The sequence below is a fragment of the Diceros bicornis genome, chromosome 15 (genome assembly GCF_020826845.1).
Source record: "Diceros bicornis minor isolate mBicDic1 chromosome 15, mDicBic1.mat.cur, whole genome shotgun sequence".
NCBI lineage: Eukaryota > Metazoa > Chordata > Mammalia > Perissodactyla > Rhinocerotidae > Diceros > Diceros bicornis.
Genome location: NC_080754.1, coordinates 36,865,719 through 36,879,342, shown reverse-complemented (window position 1 = coordinate 36,879,342; position 13,624 = coordinate 36,865,719). Strand labels below are relative to the sequence as shown.

General features: G+C 43.5%; 1 protein-coding gene across 2 annotated transcripts in view; it reads right to left on the bottom strand.

Moving 5' to 3' along the window:
• The window catches only part of MASP1 (MBL associated serine protease 1), a 64,265-nt gene extending 54,554 nt beyond the window's left edge, over nucleotides 1-9,711 (bottom strand). For both annotated transcript variants that reach the window (XM_058556138.1, XM_058556137.1), the window contains exons 1-2: nucleotides 9,556-9,711; nucleotides 3,649-3,880 (exon numbers count right to left, since the gene is read on the bottom strand). In XM_058556138.1, the coding sequence (XP_058412121.1) occupies nucleotides 3,649-3,880; nucleotides 9,556-9,560 (237 nt within the window). In that variant the 5' untranslated portion in view covers nucleotides 9,561-9,711. The remainder of the gene's footprint in view (nucleotides 1-3,648; nucleotides 3,881-9,555) is intronic.
• Nucleotides 9,712-13,624: the final 3,913 nt, after the last annotated feature.

Genomic DNA, 13,624 nt, shown 5'->3' with positions numbered 1-13,624 from the left:
GAGTCCTAGCCTTGTCCCTGAATTCTCAGCTTCAGTCTCCTCTTCTGTCCAGTGGGAACTTAAGCAATATTCAAGCTGTAATTCCTCCAAGGTCTGACCTTCAGGGTGACCAAGGAGGATGAGAGAGCAGAGTGAGCTTCAGAGACACTTTCAACCTGAGCAGTTTTCTGTATTGGGCCTACTAGAAGATTTGTTAGAAGAAAATGTTCACTGGGGAGAAAATATTTGAAAAACAATAATAACAACGGGGTGGGGGGGGTATTAGATGAATCTCCAGGGGCCCCTATAGCCTGACATTCTGTGAGTTCTCGACTCCAGGAAGAGAACTCTGCTGGGCACATGTGGGCAATGGCACAAGGCCTGTCTCCATGGGAGCACCAGTTGTCAGGGTGCAGCGTCCTGTGAACGGAGGCCTGCTCCAGCCGCATGGCTGCTGGAACCTCTGCAGGGAGGCTAATGCTGATGCTGGCATTCTAGAAGGGAGTCAGCTGTGCAAGCAAAAGTGGAGAAACACTTCCTGCCCTCCATGCCCAATATGTTAATTCCTTCTTCTAAAGAAATTGGAAAAATGTGTCCAAATCAGAGATGCAAGGTCTATAGGGCACTTCAGGTAGGCAGCTCGGTCCCTGTGTTGCCTCAAGCAGACTGCTTCTTTGCTATGCCCAGAGGTCACAAGTCTAATTTTGGAGCAGAGAGAGTGCTATAAAATTTTGTCATCCACTGCAGATCATTTGGGAGTTAGTGGCAGATCTGGGACTAGAACAGGCATTTCCTGGATCCCAAACTTTCCTGGATCCCAAACAAGAATCCAAGACCATGCTGCCCTTCCAGAAGGCCTAGTTCCATCTCCTTGAGCTTAGAGGAAGGTGTTTCACCACCTGGCATAGAAACCATCAATCAATTTTTAAAATATTCTCCAGCCAGAAAGGCCAAACTATGGGCAGAAACGTATTCCAGTATCCTTAATTCAGTATCAGACCAGGTCTTCAGATTCTATTCTTGCCCTTGAAAAGTACCTTGTCATTTCTTTCACTACAAAATACAGCTGATGTCAGCTCCTTAATCTCTCTTGCCAGGAGACTCAATTTATTTGGGGCAAAGGAATGAGTTAAATCCCTTATTGTGTGTTTATCATCTTGATAAAGGAGTCCTAACAAGGTCAAACTTGGCATCTGTCTGAACAAGAGGAAAACTTGGGAGAAATGATTGCTCAGTGCATATGAATTGAGAGTCAATTGAGAGGGAGGGGAGAATCATGAAAATAAGTCATTGTTACAGCTAAAGAAAAAAAAATTCTATAATTTTTGTAGTCTTGAGGCCTTAGCTACCAATGAAAGCAAGTGTTATCACAGATGAAATTTCTAGAGAGTTGACATGTTTGAAAGGAGAGAAAAAAGTAGTTAGGACATTCACATCTAGCCTTGTCTAAATCTATGGAACTTACTGTCATGTTAAGCCAATATTTAGTCATTTTCCTCTTGGTTAAGTCCATTCTCCAACCCAAATATTCAAGAATGCCGTGGTTTTATGACCAGCATTAGTTGGGGGAATGGGCTGATAGATTCTGCCTGCTACCCACAATGCATCTTCTCCTGGAGTTTGGCTCTGGGAGAGGCTATGTTATATCCTGGAAGACATAACCGACCTCTTTGTTAGACATTTCAATTTATGATAATGAACACTTAGGGTCTCGGTGAATACCTCCTGCTTGATCCTTGTGACTCTGAGAAGTTGGCTCCACCTTTAATGAATTTATAGAAACTATCTATCAATCTAGATTACCAATCCACCTCATCTCCTAGAGCAACCAACTTTACCTCTTTTTATCCTTTATCTCTCTGTCTTTTATTGTCATTACTCTTTTCCACCCTGTGCAATGGCTATTTTTTTAGGCTCATCTCTCTTTGTAAGGGACCAGATCATTTGTATCCTTAAATTTTCATAGTCCCAACACAGGGCACTCAAAGAGGGGCAGCATCTCATATAGCAGTGGCTCTCAAGTGGGGAGATTTTGCCCCTCTGAGGATATTGGCAACTTCTGGAGACATTTTTGGTTGTCACAAGTGCTTTTGGCATCTAGTAAGTAGAAGCTAGGGATGCTGCTAAAAATTCTATAATTCTCAAGACAGCTTTCCTCAGCAAAGAATTATCGGGCTCAAAATGTCAATAGTGCTGATATTGAGAAACTCTGCCAAGGAGCACCAATTTTAGAAAGTTTTTAGTCATGGAAACCTTGTTGTAAATGGGATTTACATTTTTACATTGATGCAGACCCAACATTGATGCATTTATTTTACATACATTTTACATTGATGCAGACCCAACACATATGGTAAGCAATACCCAACATTTTAAATGAGTTTAAGCAGGGTAGGGGTCCACAGCCCCACTTATCAGGGCTCCTTGCCCCTGTCTAGTGGTCTTGTAAGCCTGTGTGGTACCCTGGGGCTCAGTGCAGCACAGCTGGTGTAGCCAAAAGAGCAAGACGTTGAAAGTCACAAGACATGGGTTTGGAACCTTGGTCTACCACTTACTAGCTGGACAACCTTGGGTGAGTTGCTTTACCTTCTTAGGTTTGTTTCTTTGCCTGTGAAATGGGATAGTAGTACCTGTCTCATAGGATTGTTTTAAACATTGAATGAGGATTATAAGTGTAAAAGCACTTTCTTTGTAAATGCACTACTCTGCTGTTGATCAAACACTCTGGTTAGTACAGGTTAACTCTCATTAAATTACTGGCTGTGGCAAAATGAGACTACATTAATACTAAAAATATACCAAGTCTACTCCAGAGTGGTTTGACGTGAACCTCTTCCAGGAAGCCAGAGAGAGCTTAGAAAGTAGGTTCTTGAGTCTCCATATCTTTTTGAACCAGATACAATCTTAATAAACTTGATCTCTCAGAAGTACTCCAACCTTTCTCAGCCCCACTTTTAAAGAACAGCTGGCCACCCATGGCATCCTTTGTAGGTTCTCTCTAAGTTCCAGGGGATTTTGTTTTAATGTTGTGATCATTTCCTGCTCCTCTTTCATATGTTTTTTACATCCGCCTCTGATAGTGACCCCCTACTCTTATCCTTACTCTTTGCTGATAAAGTCCAAACTCCTTAGCATGACATTCAAGGCCCTTCAGAATCTCATCCCAATCCAACCTTCCAAGATCACCTCCTCCTGTCTACTACTGCATACCCTACACTTCCCTAACACTTGATCATTACTAGGAGACTGAGCAGTGCTTTGTAATACCTCATCTTTGAACATAATTATGGCTGTGTTTCAGTCTGATTAATGCTTACTCTGGGGTCTCTGCCCTTTTCTGCTTGTTGAACTGAGGGTGACGTTGGAGCAAGAGTAGGGGAACTGTTAAAGCCTTTGAGAACAGAAAGAAAAAGGGGAGGTTGTGTTTCACTGAGTCACATCTTGCCAGCCTCAATTTCCCTCATGGTCCTTTCTAGGTCTGCCCACTTGCCTGCACCTAACATACCACGCCCAACCTTCATTCATCACGTTGTAACCTTGTGTGTCTTCCTCACTGGACTCTCACCCTGGGAGGATAAGCACAACGACTAATTAACCTAGGCTTCTCTAACTCCCAGCAGACTCTCCAGTAGAAAACCTGGTCCTGTTAGGGAACATCAGGGGTCTTACCTTCACATAGTCATATTCACAAAGGTAGGAGGATTCCAAGTTGAAGTGCATGAAGTAAAGCTTGATCCTAAATCCCTCTGGGACAGTGATATTCCAGGTCACCTCTGAATCACTCGGATAGGAGTCTGGATAGCCAGGTGACTGGATCTGGCCAAACATATTGTTAAGCTCCACAATGTGAGCCGAAGCCTTCAGCAAGAAGCAGCAGAGAGCATGATAGAGAAGGAGCCACCTGAAAGACATGAATGGATCCGCTTACATACATGGACACCTGCACTCGCCATTTAACTAAATCAGCAGACGGGAGACCAAGTTCTTGGCATCTCTGCCACTGACCTCCTATAAATACTTTACCCCTCTGGGCCTTGCTCACCCAGCCTATAATACAAGAAGATGGTAAGTTGATGATTTCTAAAGTTTCTTCCAGTTGTGCTCTTTTGAAGATTTGATAATAGTATTGAACTTTCCCAGAAAGTATCACATTTGTGATTCTGACACATATCAATTTACTGTTGAAAACGTAAATTTCATAATTAGGTAAAAGTTGATATCATTTCTTTAGCTCAGCTTCATTTAAGAATCATAAACTCTTCATTCAGTTTTCTACAAGGCAAGTAATAGTAACATGGTAATATTGGGATGAGATTCGTACTAATGATGGGATCTGCAGTACCTTACAAGGATTTAACAAAATTAATTGAGGTATGCAAAATTTTGAATTAAGAAAGAATGAACAAAACATTGTTTTCCTCTTGGTAAGTGTTCTTATAAGAGGATCCAAAACCTACAATTTATTTTCAGCTGTGGCAGTCAGAGATAATGGATGATTCAAAGAGTTGCATAAAGGGCAAGGAAAACTCAACACAACTTACAGAACATGCCCAAAGTGGCTGATGCAACGAGGCAGAATGTCCAAGGCTGGTCTCAACCCTAACGGTCAGTATACACCACACCAGGCACCTTATAGATTGCCCCCTCTGTGAGACCTAAGGACCTTGAACTCAAACTTCCCAAACCTGGCTCATCAACTTCTTCCCAAAGTCCTATTTATTCTGCTTCCTATGGTTTGGAAATCCATCAGCTTCTCTCCAGTCAATTAATTCAAACATTCTTATCTGGCCTACTGCTATTGCATCCTAAGTGATCTCCCTGTTCCCCACTTTGTACCATTCTGCAATCTTCCACCCCAGGTGATTTTCCAAAACACTGATGTGACCATGCTGCTCCACTAAGCCTGAGGGGTAAAGCATCCGCTCCTGAATGGCTGATGAGCCCTTCCTGACCCAGTGCTGATCTGCCTGTCCAGCATCATCTCAGTGCTAGCCATGCTCTGGCCTGTCGTTCTGGGAGCAGGCCATGCCCATCTATGCCTTGGCCCCATTGCACATGCCCTGCTCATTCCTTGCCTGCTTGTCTTATTTATCCTTCACCATCCAGCTCAGAGCTTCCCAGGCTGTGGAGCAGCCTTCACTCCTCCAGATTCTGCAGCTCCCTGTACATGCTTCCATTAGAGCACGTACCACACTCCACTGCTTTAGGCACAGCCCCTGAAGTTAGATATATTTGGGTTCAAATCCCAATTCTTCTACTTACTGGCTGTGAAATCTTGGGTAATTAGTCTTTCTGAGCCCCAGTTTCCTCATATATAAAGTGGGGATTATAATCTCTAATTACAGGACTCACATGAGCATTGGAGATGACATATGCAAAGGACCTAGTGTAGAGCCTGGTATATAATAGATAATGGATGGATGAATGAATGAATGAATAAATGAGAGTGGGGCCAGAGTCTTAAATATCCTAAAAAGTCAATGCCAGGAAATTATACCAGCATCTTTGGATTAATAGTTACATCTTTGCCAATCAGGAAGTTGTTTCTCTCCAACTCTCCCTCCCCAGTATACAGATGCATATATGTGTATCTATGCATACACATGAATATTTAAGTGCATACAAGATAACTACATAGATTATCTAAATGTCTCATATATTTACATAATAGGCAGGTGCAAAAAGGCCTAGGAGGATATACATTTGGGTATTAGCAGTGGGTATCTCTGAAATGGGAATATGAATGTTTTTAATTTTATTTTGTGTACAGTATAGAAAATGTTCAAGTTTGTCTAGAAAGACCTTGCACTATTTTTTCAATAACAAGAAAATAAAGCTATTTAAATGTTTTCCAAAGCCCCTACAATAGCAACATGTGAGATGCAACTAAAGAAACAAAATGTTTTAATCCAATTGCCAGGGTCAATATTTTTTTAAACCAATCTGTGGAGGGAGGGCCTCCGAAGCAGAGAGAAGGGAAGGCATAGGTCCAAGCTCTCCAGTGAATTCGTAGGAAAGCTGAGTCCAGAAACTCTAACTTTCAGGGCCCAGGTAGCCCCACTTTCAATTGAGGAAACATACCAATGTTACCAGGGCAGGGAGTTCTGGTTCAGTTCTGCCTGGGGAGGCGAGAGCACTGGTCTTGGGTCAGAAGAGCGAGATTCAAGTCTAGGCTTTGACTTTATTTATTTGATCCATCTTGGGGAAGTCATGTGAGGTCTCAGTTTCTTCATCCATTAAGTGGTGATAACAATGACTTCCCACAGGGCTGCTATCAGAGTAAAGGAGGATTGGAAAGTTAACTGTTCATCTTTAGGCAAACATTAGTTATGATTACTCCATCGTGCTTCTTCCCGAAAAGGAGTTAGGAATGAGCTTTGGTTCCCAAACTGGACTTCCCTGCAATAGCGACACCCAGATTATGCAAGGCTGAAAGGTCAGCTTTCTCCATGTCTGCTTTTCCCAGACCACATGGAGGACAAACTGAGCCTCCTAGCACTGGTTCTGTCAAGGGCTGGCGGCTGACAGCCCCGTCTAGCCTGAGCGGCCCACGTGTGGTAGGCAACTGGTCAGCGTGGGAGGAAGGCCTATGAAGCTTTCTGTTCTATTTTGTTTGCATCTCAAAACAGTTTCAAACATATGAAACAAATATCTCCTTGTGCATAATGGGCTCTAGCATATGTTTGCTTGCTTGCTTTAGGGGCTGCAAATTGAAGAATGTAAGTGGTGGCTTTCATTACCCAGCACACTCTCTGAGTGTTTTTGGCTTCTTGTACACCAGGCACCGGCTGTACAATTCATGACACCTGCTATCTATTCTCCAGCTAATTAAAGTTTAGCTACATTTGCTTGAAATGTCAAAAGTAATATATAAAGCCGGGATTTCATAGGCTCCACTGTAGGAGCAGGCTATCAGAATGCATAAAAATGCCTGCATATATCAACGATTGTGGAATGAGTAGCTCCTTCATTTACTCTCCTCACTTCAACCTACGCTAAGCTGAGACTGTTTTTGAGTAGAAGAGTTGAAAGGGACTGTACAGATCCCTTTGACAACATCCTTATTTGACGGATGATGAAAAGGATACCTCAAGAGGTGACATGTCGTGCCCAGTACCATATGGTGAATTAGCTTCAACGGAAAAAGAAAATTACAAAAGCTCACAGATGAAGCTGCTGGGTCCATGCCCATAGTATGCCCAGGCTTCTGGCCAAAGCAATTAATCCTGTGAAAATGATTCAAAAATCCATGGCTTTATATGGAAATTTAAAAAAAGATACTAATACCAAAGCCACTTCCCAACAGATTCTAGTTTAATTGTCTGGAGTGAGTTCTGGTCGTTGACATTTTTTAAAGCACTGCAGGTAATTCTAATGTGCAGCTAGGATTGAGAGCTGCCAGTATAGAATGATATACTTGCTTGAGAGTCTGGTGGAACATAGTAAGAAAAATCCTTGGACTTGGAGTCAAAGACCCAAGTTTGATTCCAGGCCTTTTCGAGATCATTGGTGTAGCTTTGGGCAAGTTGCTTAACTGCTTTTGTCCTCTCTTCTCCATAAATCCTTACCTCATCCAAAATCTGAAGACCAGATGCGACAGTGCCTATAAAAGTGCTTTGCAGGGGCCGGCCCGGTGGCGCAAGCGGTTAAGTGCGCGCGCTCCGCTGCGGCGGCCCGGGGTTCGCTGGTTCGGATCCCGGGTGCACACCGACGCACTGCTTGGCAAGCCATGCTGTGGCGGCGTCCCATATAAAGTGGAGGAAGATGGGCACAGATGTTAGCCCAGGGCCGTCTTCCTCAGCAAAAAAAAAAAAAAAAAAAGAGGAGGATTGGCGGATGTTAGCACAGGGCTGATCTCCTCACAAAAAACAAAACAAAAAAAAAAAAGTGCTTTGCAAACTCTGAAGAGCTGTGTCCATGTGAGGCAAGACCCCTTGGAGACTTCTAATAGAGCGCTTTTCTAGTGGCTACTTTGCTATTCAACAACTGCATTCAATTCAGCCAATATTTATTGAATGCCTAATAGGAAACAGACATTATGCTAGGTGCTGAGCATACAAAGATGAACAAGACATAGATCCCGCACCTTAAAGAACATTCGGTCTTGGAAGCAGAGGTGGACATTTAAACAAGGAGATATTACAAAGGCAAGAAGAGTTGTAGCTCTCAAGGGCAGAGACAGCACAAAAGAGGAGATGCTGTCTTTAAGGATGTTGGCCAGTGGAGGTGATGTTTGAGCCAGCTTGAGCAATCGGGTCCTCTAGGTGGAAAATAAGGGGGAAAGCTGCTCTGGGTTATGGGATGAGTGAGCGCAAAGATACAGAAGCGTTAAACAGCCCTGTGATTAGGTATGGCTGGGGCATTGGGTGGTAGGGTGGGATTCAAACAGTGACAGATCAATCAAATTGTCATTGCATGTAGATGAGAATAAATCTCATCTATTTTAGGAGAAAGAAAAATGAAGTTAGATGGCAGGTTTAAAATGACAATGGATTTAAAAAGAACAGAATGATTGAATTAACCTTAAAGACCCGATTCCCTCTCTGAACCACAGGTAATCTGAGTTCAAACACTTAACACAGTCTGAAGCCCCTCATTGGTCCCAGAACCAGAAACGTTGCTAGGCGACTTTGCAGAAGAGAAACAAATAGAGACACTTTTCCAATTGAGAAGAAAGTTAATGGGAAAAGAGGTGTTTGGGGATTTAATACATCTGCAGAGTGTTCTTTAATTTTTTGTATTTTTAACAACACTAACACTTGTAAGTAGTAAGAATAATTATGGTAGTTGGGTTTTGAGACTTGCAGAGGAAAACTTATAAGGAATGCTGCTAAGAAGGATCAAGTAACTCCAAGTGTAGGCTGAGGAATAGGAAATGTTGAAGGACTTAAAAACAGAATTTAAAGTCCTTGGTTCAGAACTCTGAAGGCTTCTTTTTTTTTTTAAATTTGTGGTATCCCTTTAAGAGCCATTTGGTGCAATTCATAGCCTGATTCATGCCACCAGCTGCCTCTGATTTCAGTGAGAAATGCAGAAATTTATAGGGAACTGTAAAATGGGGACAGGATTTTAGTTTTCTAAATTGAGGTTTTAACTGGCAAACTTCTGAAGGTTTAAAAAAACCACAGAGCCGAGCTGTGGGAAGCTGGTTTCTTTTCCGGTCAGAACAAATAAACACACAAACACATATCTAACTCACAAAGTATTGGAAGAGATAAATCAATGCTCTTTGCAGAGGAGGAAAATAGAAAAGCAGCCTTGTGGGCAACCGGAGGAAAAGTCACATTTGTCAGGGGGCAGCACCCTATGCCGGCAGAGGGAGAAATCTGAGCTTCCGCAGTGTGGGGCAGGATTTGCCCAAAGTCTCCCGTTTCAAGTTGCATGTCTCCGGAGTCCCAGGGAAGGCGCCCAGCCCACTTCTCCCTGCTGAGAGCCCCAAGGATTGGTGAGAAACCCTATGCACCACCCGCAGGACATGCAGGTGAGTCTGTCCAGAAACAAGGTCAGACCCTCCAGGGCTCCTTGACACCTGGTCCCTGAAAGGGCGCCCATGCCCACTCCTGCCCAGGCACTCACCTCATTTTCCTGCCTCGGGTGCTCCTGGCTGCCTGGCCTTGGTCCCCCCCGGCCTGACTGGTCTGTGAGCTCGTCCCCGGTGTGGTGTCAGCGATGCCTTATCTTTGTTCTGAGGTCCCTGTGTGTCTCTGGAATTGGCTGGCATTCTCCATTCAGGTCACGCCTTCCCCTGCCTGCAACAGATCCCTTCTCCCCCTCTCTCCCTCTGCCTTTTCCTCTCTCCTCTCTCTCTCTCCTGACTCGCTCTTACACATACTCAGAGGAACCTGACAGAACTGAATCTGTCTTCTTTCTTAAAAGATCTGCTCCTCCAGTTCCCTCCTTTATCCTCCTGGCTCCAGCCCTTGAGAGAAAAATAGCTGAGCGGCTCAAATAGGTATTTGCATCACTGTGTGTGTTTGTGTGTGTGTGTGTGTGTGTGGAGGGTGGAGGAACAAAGTCCAATTTCTCTTCAGTCTCCCTTGCCAGATTGCTATAGTTTTCTGTTCTTCTTCAGGACACCGGCAACAACACACCAATTAAAAAGACACAAGCAACTAAGAAGGCAGTTTTGACAACTACACTAGTAAAGAAAAAAGATCCAAAGCCCAAAGGCTCAGTCTGTTGGCAAACAACCGCAGGTTTTCCTGTGAACAGAGCTGCTGGCCCAGACTGGGAGGGAGCACCGAGTCCTGAGGTTGACCAGTTGTCTTTCCCACTGAAAGGCAATATTTGTGCTATTTACCAGTTCAGAGTGTGCAGGGGTCTAATCCAGCCCAGAGAGGGTCTGTCTTGGCCAGAGAGCCCCACTCCCCATGGTGTAGACAGACCTGGGTCTGTAGACATGTCTCTCCCTGGGGTTTGTGGAGAAATGCAGCACCAGATCGAAACTGAGCTGAATAAAAAGAAAATTACTCCTTCCGCAGCGATGACAACCAATACTGAACAGGGAGAGAGATGTCTGGGTGTAAAAAATAGATTTTACTGAGAGCCTTTGCTGTGCTAGGCACAGTGCTGGACACAAATGCCATCTCAACTATTCCCACAAACTTGTGAGGGTCGTGCTATTACTCTGCACTCATTTTACAAAGGAGAAAACAGAGGCTCAGAGAGGTTCTACAACCTGCCAAGGTTATCCAGCTCTTGATGACTCCTTACTGCTACTACATGAATAGTTAACATCTACTGAGCATTGTGTGTCAGGCACTGTTCTAGTAATGTGTTAATTCTCTTCAATCATCTTTCCATCTTGTATAGGTGGGTAGTAATATTAACCCATTTTACAGAGGAGGAAACTGCCCAAAGTGGTTAAGGAACTTACCCAAGGTCACACAGCTATAAAATGATAGGGAAGAATCTGAGCTCTTACCCACTGTATTGTACTGCTTCTCTCTAATGTATTACGATGCATATGTCGTTTCAAATACAACATTCACAGAGAAACTCAATTTGAGGCATTTTGAAAAGCGTGTTAGTCTCAGAGTTAGAATTTAACTGTAACCTTTCCTTTCTATCTAAGCCAGCTGTGCACTTTGGGCCCAATACTTAACATCTCTGATCCTGTTTCCTCATCTGGAAAATGGAAGTTGCTATGAGGCTTAAGTGAGCTTATGCTTGTCCAAGTGCTATTTTTGGCTGTCCAGTGGTATACCAAGAGAGGGCTACCACCCACTCTAACCAACACAGCAAACACACGCACTCTGCACCCTCTGATAACACTGATTTGGCACACTTTGTGGAGCAATAGCTGGAATCTCGCTGAAATTCTCCTTGCTCCATTTTCTCTCCAGTTTCTCTATTTTAACACTTTCAAATGTCAGCCTTGCCAAGCCTGGCATTATCAAGAGGCTGTCGTTGATAATGTGGGTGTAAGCACGTGAGATGAGAGAATACGGTTGAACTCAGGCACTGTTTGAACAAAATGTTGCTTTCTGTGTCAGGCAGAGTAGAAAAAAACCCTTTAGAAGTCCCATTAAGAAGACTCACAGGCTCCTCAGGCATCAAATAAGTCTCACAAACAACATTTTAATGATTTAAGTGTAAACGAATCAGAAACACATGGACTACATTTCTCTTGGAATACACAAGGGTCTTCTTAAAACCAAAGGAGAAAGAGCCTGGCGCAAAGCACACTGCACTGCGCAGAGGGCCCTGCCCATTAAAGACATTCCCTCCACTCTCCTAATGTAGGGCACAGACAGGGAAATGCCGTCCTTTGTTCTGGGCACAGAGGGAAGATCTTGGGAGAGAAAGCCACCAGCTTCTCCTTGTAAAGTGTCCTAGAGCAATTGAGCTTCCCGCAATAATTTCCTGTCCGCGTATTTTCAAGGCTGTCAATGTTCAATGGGAGGCATTTGAAACATGTTCTAAGCCAAAGTTCTGCCAATATACAGCAGATCTGATATGTGCTTCCCGGGGAGTTAGCCAAGGCGCAGATGGAATCGCATGAAAACAGAAACTAGGTGGCTCAGTGAATGTTCTGGGTGGGATTGAGGGCAGTTTCCCACTGGGTTGGACCACACTGATGATGTTGTCCTGACCTTCTGATAAGAACCCCTGAGGTATCATTAATAGATCGGGGGGAGTAGGAGGAATGGAAGGGACTCATTGTCCCTTCATGTCTGGGAGTAGGCTCAATATGGTAAGCTAACTTGTACGTGACCTTGGGCAAGTCACCTATTATCTCAGCTGGGTCAGGGGAGAGGAGGTGGGGCATCAGTTGGCTCCACTGTAAATCGGGGGATTGGACTCCATTGAGATCATGAAGCACACATCAATGTGGGTGTGAAAACTACGGGATGATACTGCAGTGGAGGAGGTTAGGTGGATTGCTAATGACCTGTGAAGAGCGTCAAGGAGTCCACAGTGGCCTTCTAAGCTTGGCACTTGCCTTATCTGTGGTGATCATAGCATTATGTTACTCAGGATTCAATCACCAGACTTCAGAACAATAATTATTAAGAGGATTCAACTAGCTTTTTAAAAAGCTTGACAAAAAAGTTTAAAAGATGCATATAAAGAACTAGCGTATGTCATTTAGAATCACAAAAGTGTAGAATGACGGGTGCAGTCTCAACACCCCCAGGTTATAGTCGAGAAAAGGGACAAGAAAGCTCCTGCTAAGAGAGTAAATGCTACAGCATTCCTACCGCTAGAACCAGGCTTGGTTTACATGTTATACCGAAGTATTTATTATATGCAACTCCTGAGCTGAGACTTTCTGGAATTCCATGAACGTGTTAGAAAATGTAAAGTATTTGGGCAATGGGTTTTGGTGGCAAAGTCTGAAATCCAGGCTTCCTATAGAATATCTACAAAACTGATAAATAGTCCCAAAGATTGCACCTTAGAGGTAAATTTTGGGTTATACAATGTACTGACTGACAGTATGCTGAAAGCCATTGCTTTGGAACCTATCAGATCATCAGAAAAATATGGGAAATTGTAAAAATACTGATCCCTGAGTTTCATCCCAAGAGATTCAAAATCAGTGAATCTGGGGAGGAGTTCCTGAATCTGTAATTTTAACTGGCACGAGTCTGCCATTTTGAGTACATATAACAGAAGGATGTGTTTTACAATTGATGGCATTTTAGATTTGATGAAATATCCTTCGTATGTGCCAGATACCTCCATACACATTATTACATGTAATATTATTATCTTTTTACAGATGACGACACTGAGGTTCAGAGAGACTGTGTGCCAGTAAGAGGACAATTGATGTCTGGAGCCCAGGCCTCATGATCCCAAATCCAGGACTCTCTCCCCTCATCTGCAGACTCCTGATCCTGCTCGGGACTTTGAACATCCATGCGCCATGCTATCATGTGACTGTAAGATTTCAGGGAAGGGAAAAATGATGACTATTCAAAACATAAACTATTAGGCTCTCTTATGGGCTGAGTTATGTCCCTACAAAATTCATATGCTGAAGCCCTAACCCCCAATACCTCAAAAAGTGACTATTTGGAGATAGGGTCTTTAAAGAGGTGATTACATTAAAATGGGCCATTAGGGTGGGCCCTAGTTCAATATAACTGGTGTCTTTATAATAAGAGGAGATTAGGACATAGACAACACAAAAGAG